Source organism: Cucurbita pepo, chromosome 6 (genome assembly GCF_057944985.1).
Source record: "Cucurbita pepo subsp. pepo isolate OVF chromosome 6, ASM5794498v1, whole genome shotgun sequence".
NCBI classification, from domain to species: Eukaryota; Viridiplantae; Streptophyta; class Magnoliopsida; order Cucurbitales; family Cucurbitaceae; genus Cucurbita; species Cucurbita pepo.
Window position 1 is genome coordinate 13,026,072 of NC_141803.1, and position 8,602 is coordinate 13,034,673.

At 34.7% G+C, this 8,602-nt stretch overlaps 1 protein-coding gene and 1 non-coding gene across 2 annotated transcripts; one reads left to right on the forward strand and one right to left on the reverse strand.

The window, feature by feature from the left end:
- Nucleotides 1-2,978: 2,978 nt before the first annotated feature.
- Nucleotides 2,979-3,806, reverse strand: LOC147792339 (uncharacterized). The gene has a single exon (XM_087124452.1). It carries the CDS (start codon nt 3,804-3,806, stop codon nt 2,979-2,981), a length of 828 nt encoding a protein of 275 aa, XP_086980578.1.
- Nucleotides 3,807-4,943: 1,137 nt separating this feature from the next.
- LOC111784141 (small nucleolar RNA R71) lies at nt 4,944-5,050 on the forward strand. The gene has a single exon (XR_002813487.1). It is a non-coding gene; the product is annotated as a small nucleolar RNA R71 (small nucleolar RNA).
- The last annotated feature ends 3,552 nt before the right edge of the window (nt 5,051-8,602 follow it).

Consider the following 8,602-nt stretch of genomic DNA (forward strand, 5'->3'; position numbering starts at 1 on the left):
GTGAAATATTCAAGTCTTGAGGAATGTATCTCAATCAAGTTAACTCTAAACAAGTATTTGTCATAGCTCGATACTTGGCTTCTGCTGATGATCTAGACACATTAGTCTGTTTTTTAGACTTCCAAGAAATAATTGAATTTCTGAGAAAAATGCAGAACCCAGAAATAGACCGTCTGGAAGTTCGACAACCACCCCAGTCAGAATCGCAATATGCTTGTAATCTAAAATTGTTTTCAGATGGTAGGAGTCCTTGACCAGGAGTACCTTTGATGCATCCCATAACTCAAAGAGTTGCCTCCCATTGGAGTTTCTTGGTTTATGCATAAATTGATTAAGCATACGAACTGAATACACTATGTCAGGCCTAGTAACGGTCAAATATATTAATCTGCCAATCAACTGTCTGTATTTACTTGGATTATTCAACTTCTCTCCTTCAGTTAAAGAAAGTTTCAGATTTTTCTCCATAGGAAATTTTTCTAGACGTGCTCCTGTAAGACCTGTGTCTTGAAGGATGTCTAGAGCATACTTCCTTTGAGATATAAAAATTCCTTTTCTAGACCGAGAAAATTCAATGCCTAGAAAATATTTCAAATTCCCTAAATCTTTGATAAGGAATTTCTTGAGTAAACAAGTATTGAGATATTGAATTTCTTTAAGATCATTGCCTGTCAACAGAATATCATCAACATAGATTAGACTTGCAGTGAAAGAAGTACCTTTACTCTTGCTTTGGACTGAGTGTAGCCTACATTTTGTATAGTGGTAGAAAACATGGACAACCAATTCCGAGAAGCCTGTTTTAATCCATAAAGCGATTTATGGAGCCGACATATTGTATTCTCCCCCTGTCGGTGAAGACCTGGTGGTAAAGACATATAGACTTCCTTGTCTAGATTACCATGGAGAAAGACATTTTGAACATCCAACTGATGGGTGAACCATTTTTGAGCAGCAACAACAATGAGTAATCAACGAAGTGTAGTAAGTTTTGTTGTATGAGAAAATGTCTTTGTGTAGTGAAGACCTTCAACTTGAGTGTATCCATTTGCTACCAGTCGAGCTTTATAACGTTCAACAGAACCATCAAAGTTGTATTTAATTTTGTACACCCAACAACAACCAATAGCTTTATGACCAGGTGGTAGAAATGAGAGACCAAGTATGATTACGTTCCAAAGCTGCAATTTCATCATTCATAGCCTGCTACCGTAACGGGTCGCCAATTGCCTCGTCATAGGTTTTAGGTTCTGTCTGGGATGTAATAATAGATTGAAAAGCACGTTGAGTAGGAGAAAATGAGAGAATGAAAGGTAATGATGAAGAGGATACCTGGTGCCAGTGCTGGGACTTGAGCTAGAGGTTAAATGATTGGCTTCAGAAGACATCTCATAATCCTTACGCCAAGCTCGAGGTTGTTTAGTACGAGTAGAACGTCGGAGTGGAACCGATGTATTAGGTGGGATAGGATTAGAATTAGTGGGTGAATCTGGAGAAGGAACAAAAGGTGGAGGAGACGACGAAGTAGTGGGGGAAGGAATAGAAGGTGAAGGAGAAACAGGAGGTGGATCATGAAGTGGTACAATAGGAGTCGAATGAGCTAATGTCAAAGTTTTTGAAGCTAATGAAAAAGGAAAATCATCTTCACAAAATTTAACATCACGACTGATAAAGAATATGTGAGATTACATGTCATACAACTTGTAACCTTTATGACCACAAGGATATCCTACGAAAACACAAGGAATTGTCGAGGTTCAAATTTTTTCTTAGGATGTACTATAGTTGCATAACATTTACAACCAAAAACTTTAAGATGATGAAATGTAGGTGGTCGTTTGTAGAGTGCTTCACAGGGTGTCTTGTTAGATAAAATGGTGATGGCATTCTATTTATAAGATAAACCGCAATTAAAATGCACTCTCCCCAAAAATTAAGTGGAACCTGTAACTGAAAGAGAGGAGACCTAGCTACATTTAGGATATGATGATGCTTAAGTTCTACGACTTCATTTTGTTGTGAAGTATAGACACTAAGTGCGCTAAAATTCAATGCCACAAGAAGTAAAAAATGATTGCAAAGATAGAAACTCAGTCCCATTGTCTGATCGAACTATCTTGATAGTAGTATGAAATTGAGTTTGAACGAATTTAACAAATTTCATTAACAAATGATATACTTCTGACTTATTTTGCATTAGAAAAACCCAAGTACATCAAGTAAAATCAACAATAGTGAGAAAAAAACGCAAACCAGAATGGGTAGGAATTTTATGTGGTCCCCAAACATGACAATGCATCAGATCAAAGGCAGAATGGGTTGTTATTAAACTTATTGAAAAAGACAACCTCGTTTGTTCTTCTAACAGGTAGATACTACAATTATGAGAATAACTCGCATCATTAAGATGCAATTGATCAGCTAGAAATTTAAAATGAGAAAAAGAAGGATGACCTAGGCGCAAATGCCCCAAATCAGATGACTGAGATACTTGATAAGATGAAGATTTGATTGTAGATGAAGAAATATGATATAGACCTCCAAATTGTTTACCCAAGCCAATCATCTTCCCCGTAGCCAAGTCCTGCATAACACAAGAATCAGGATAGAAGGTGACATAACATTTCAAGTCATTAGTAAGTTTGCTGATGGACATTAGGTTTAAATTGAATGAAGGCACACATAAAACATGGCTAGTATGTGACACACGTGTTGTCCCTCCATTAGGCAAATTTATTGTAGATATGATGACAGCCTTTGGTTCAGCCATAATAGAAGATTTTAATACTATGTGATCCGTAGCTCCACTATCGAGAATCCATGAATTAGAATTCGCAGAGTTAATAGACAATGTAGATACTGGAAACAAACCTGCAACATTGATGTGATTGTCAGAATTACCAAAAGGGTGATGATTGATTGTAGATAAGACTTGTGCTATCTGTTGTAATTGCTCAGAAGAAATTTTTTGAATGAAATTAGGTGACTGTTCTTCTGTATTCAACTAAAAAACATTGGCCATATTTGCAGATGATCGATATCAACGATTGTTGTGTTGTTGACTTGTCTTGCCCTTCCAGAATTATTTTTCTATTGACATCAATCTTCTGTATGTCCCCTTCTATCACAAAAGTTATAGTGATTCGACACTCATTAATTGTATGACCACTTTTATTGCAGTGTTCACATGATTTATCCTTGGCGAATTTTGAATATGTTGTTTTCTTTTGCACTGCTGATGCAATCGAGAAATTCTCAGTAGGTTCAAAAGTTACCTGATGCTGCATCTCTTCTTGTACAAGTAATGAATAGGCTTGATTCACATTAGGTAATGGAGTCATCATCAATATGTTAGATCTCATCGTTTTGTAAGACTCATTGAGCCCCATGAGCAATTGCATCAACTTGTCTTCTTCGCATTGATCAACATGTATTTGACGTTGATTACAGGTAAATGGTGTGTGGTACGCTTCCAGTTCATCCCAAAGTGCTTTGAGCTTTGTGAAATATGCTGACAGTGTCATGGTTCCTTGTGACATCATTGCTATCGACTTTTGTATCTGAAAAATTACTGGAGCATTCTTTTGGGAGAATTGATCGTGAAGATCAACCCACACTTGTTGAGCTATCTTTGCGTGAATAATGCCTTTAGCGATATCTGCTTCAACGGAATGAGGTAACCAAGATATTATCATACTGTTGCACTGATTCCAGAGTTGAAATTCGTTTGAATTTGCATATTGAGACGGTTCTTCAATTGTGCCATCAATGAAGCCAATTTTCTTTTTGACAATAAGAGCATGCATTAGGACTAGTAATTTGTTTCATTTAATTTGATTGGAACAAGTGAATATCGTGGCTGATCAGAGTGATGAATATAATAAGGATGTGTTAAATCAACATCTGAAATTTTGAAGCTGGATTTGGATGATTCCGCCATAAAGAAAATTTTGATATTTAAGAACCCCAAGATCGGTGCTCTGATACCATGTTAAGAATGAGAAATAGAAATAGAATTGGGATCGAAAGTATGATCTTCATTAATGTTTTCAACGTTTAAATAATAGGATACAAACTATCAACTAATACCTAAAACTGAGGGAAAATATATATCTAACTAAATCTTGTAAATAAGATAAAGTATACTAAAATATACTACCAACAACTCCAAAAAATAAAGAAAAAATATTAATTGATTTCGGATATCTAACATATACTCCATAACTAATTATTATAATATATTCTCCAAATATCATATCTTAATATAAATGGCCTACTTGAATTTCCAAATTTTGCTATGATGCTTGCTGACTCTGTGTCACACCATCATTTTTGGCCATATATTCTTTTATTAGGCTCTCAAGAGTTGTTCCGGGTGTGTGTTGAGCTTGACTAGTTTCTTTCCCTTGGGTGGTGGCTGGTTGAGGATCATATGCCAATTGATTTTGTAATCCAAAATCCGGAGGGTAATTTTCTATAGGTAGCATTTGTTTATTTTATGAGCTTTGTCCCTTTCATTAGAAATTTGGATGATTTCTCCACCCCGGATTATAAGTATTTGAGAAGGTATTATTTTTCGGGTTGTCTTCACTAGCTTGATTCCCCACAAAAAAATTTGAAGCCAGATTTCTTGGACATGGATCAAAAATGTGTTTGTCTTCACAATATATAGAAGATTCAGTTGTTGTCTGGGTCATTACTACAGCAGCTTGAACTGGTGCTTTGATCACTGAGTCTTGTCCCAACGCTAGATTTTGGGTCTTCTTTCCTGGATTGCTCCTCACATCAGCCCATTGACAATTATTAGATGTTATTCTTTCTAGGATCTCATTTGCTTTATTGCTCATCTTTGACAAAATAGCTCCATTGGTTGAACTATCCCCTCTTGTTTAGTAGCAATATTCAATCCATGGTAGAAATTCTAAATTTGTATAAAATGAGGTAATTCATGGTGATGACACTTTCTAAGCATTTCCTTGAATCTTTCCCAAGCTTCACTTAATGTCTCATCTTCAAATGTTTGAAAAGCAACAATCTCATTTCTTAATCGTGTGTTTCTAGTGGTTGGAAAATACTTGATCAAAACTTTTTCTGCTAGACTATTCCAAGAGTCAATTGTTCCCGATGCTAAAGTATTCAACCATGACTTAGAACCATCCCTCAAAGAATAAGGAAATAAACTCAATCTAATCACATTTTGGTCGACTCCTTGGAATCTAAATGAGTCACTAACTCCCAAAAATGACTTTAGATGTAGGTGTGGATCTTTTGACGGTAGTCGATGAAATTTTTCAATAGTTTGCAACATTTGAAACATCCCAAAAAGGTTGTTGTGGGAACATAGTGTTATATAAAACGAAGGTAATTTGTTTGAAGATCCATCACTGCTAAATAATTTTACACCAAATGCTAAAATATTTCTTTGAAATTTGCTGCAAATTAGAAGAAAAAACTAATAACATACGTAACAAGAAACATGGAAAGAAAAAGAAAGGAAATGACGAAATAAAAAATTTGCTTTATTTCAACTTGATTTGAACTATGTACTACTTAGTTATTTTGTTGTCTCTACATGAAGTCAGGGTTATTTTCTTCATACATGTGTGAATTGTTATTTTGAGCAAGAGTTAGTAATCGTGGGTATACTACCCAAAGTAAAATTCTTTAGTATGATAAAAAATTAGGGAAACGAGATGTGTGTTTCCTTAAAAGATATAACTAAAAAAAAAGATACTAAAACTCAAATCGAAAGGAGTCTTCATGAAGGGCAAGATGACGATCCAATCTATTATAATCCATCTTTGTCAGCAAAACATTCCATTATTCACCCAACCTTAAACCATTTTCCCAACAAAAACAATAACAAAGAACTTCCACACCTCAAGTTACTTTCAAGAATTATTCCACACCCACACCAATGTTCATTGAGGATAATGACTAATTTAAGTTTGGATGTATTAAAACAATTCTATCACCCTACACAAAATAATAGAAAAAATAGAATATATCCAAATCCTAGACCATTCATCTTCATCCTAAAGCTTGAACTCTAAATGCTATGAATAAAAAACGAAAACAAACAAAGTACTCCAATTGCTCATTGTCAAACAATTGGCATCACCAATAGACGTGTGTGAATCGAAGGTAGTGGGAATGTAAAAAAAAAAAAAAAAAAGGAGAGAGAGATATCCTTATTATTCAGTTGAGTTGCATCATAAATTTGGTCATACTGAAAACTTGAGGATGCTAGTAAGAGAGGTGAGCTCACGGTGAATGAGTGTTAACCTATATAATTATCCTTAAAGACTTTGATGATTTGCACCACAAATGAAGGCGCCTAGAGAATAGAGGATGACATGAAGGATTCTTGAGAGAAATAAATTATGATGTAAAGTCACAAAAGCAAAGGTAAAGAAAATAAAAGTCGTCCTAAAAGTATTTTGAGTAACAATATCGAAGTGTTGAATGTATTATTTTTCTTGTTGAACTTGTAACTGCAGGAGGATAATGTTCAAGTAATAACCTAGAGGGTCTATAGTATAGGGATAAAGTTGGGTGCCTTATCCTAGTAACACTATTGATATGACCCACTTTGTAATTGTTACAAATTTTTTATCTAAATCGTTCATGTGTTGACATGTGAGTGGGGGTATCTTATACAATGAGTTTCTATAAGAATTGATTATGAAATATTTAATATCTTTTAATAAGTCCATTAATGAAGAAGATTAATATTTCACAAGATGACCATATGTGACTCAATCTTAATTCTGAGTGAGTTATGAACTTCTATCTGTTAGCGTTTGTCCTTTGATGTGCACAGGTGAGAATGACTTCTGTAGTCAATTCAATATGCCTGCAATTTTAGGAACTTGACCAAATAGAGAGATTGGAATATAATTTCACGAGATGAAATTTCCTTCTAAGGTCCATAGTTGAGTAGTTTCCTTAAGTTCTAATTTCGAGACATGAACAATGGGGCCACATCCTCTCACTTGACCGAGACGAACTTGGTTTATGATTAGATCATAAACAAATTGCTCATTAGAGATATAATCACAGGGGTAAAATGGGTTTTTGACACAGCTATAATTACAAACAACTCGTGATGGGGCAATTTGCTTGTAATGATTATATCAATGGACACAAGTTATCTTATAGTGCATATACAACTGTAAGTCTATAGTGGAGTGACCTAAAGTTATTAAATAAAAATTAGTTAATTAAAGAGTTTAATTACTTAACTATTAAATCGTATAATCTATTGGTGCATAAGATCCTCATGCTAACACTAAAAAGTTCAATTTAGTTTAAACAAAAATGGAAAGTATTCACATTAATATTTAATATAACTTCAATATTTGTGGAGAAAATATATTATAATTTGAAGGGTTCAAATTAATAAAATATTTTTGATATATTAAATGAAATGTATACTCTCGTGTTCAAAATGAAATTTAATATATTATATATATTAAACATAGATGAGAAAAATTATATTTATTTCATTTGATATATGAAATATTAAATATATGTCCTTATCGTTCGTTTTGTTCATGGTTCTTGTTCTTAGTTCTTGTTCTTACTTCCCGTTCTATTCTTTAAAACTCTCCCTTGAGGATTTATGGTACTAACTTGAACTTGAGAACATGTATCTAAGGCTTCATGTGTTCAAAGCGACACAGTTGTAACCTACGTATAAGGTTTACTGCATTTCAAGCGATGGAGTTTGAACTTGCTGTTGCGCCGAAAGCAGAACAAATGTACTCACAACACCCATGAACAAAATTACATAAAGGGACACCAAGATATTTACGTGGTTCGGAGAGAAGAAGTTCCCCTACATCCACGGGTAGCAACCAATCACTAATAAACCAAAGCGTTACAAGTGAATACCTCACTATCACACTACTCAGATTCTCACCAATATGTCACTCAACAAATATAATGTGACACCCAAAACATTCCCAAATCCCGATATATAACTAAACCCTGGTATGACTAAATCTCATTCAAATAACCAAATCAAATCTAATTCAAATAACCAAATCAAATCTAATCCAAAAATCAAATCTAATCTAAATAACCAAATCAAATCAAAACTTATGGCAATTTACAACAATCTCCCCCTTGTCATAAGATCTCCAAGTTGATAACTGAGTTGGTTGCTACCACCTCAAGCCTCAATACGTATGTTGGGAACTCCATCAATCATAGAGAAAGCATATGCTATCGTATCATCAAACCTTGCAGGTTTTCGAATTACCCTTCGTGGTCTATTCTTGGCGATAGACTCAGGTTCCTCCACCTTCTCATTCACAAGACTTTGCTCCTCGCTTTGCTCCTCCTGTTCTAAGACATCAGAGTTATTATCTACCTGATCAATAGGTTCTTCAGTAGGAGCAACCATATCAGGAGAGAACACCACCTTCTCCACCTGCTTCAATGCCTCGTCATTATTTTCAATTTTCTGCAAAAACATTCCAGACTCATCGAATGTCACATCTCGACTATTAACAATTTTACTTATTTCTGGACACCATAACCTATAGCCCTTCACGCCTTTGCTAAAGCCCATAAACTTGGCTTTTTTTGCTCTTGG

Bases quoted from the DNA above. Each gene is read 5' to 3' on its own strand.
- LOC147792339 (XM_087124452.1), bottom strand. From the start codon at position 3,806: ATGCATGCTCTTATTGTCAAAAAGAAAATTGGCTTCATTGATGGCACA.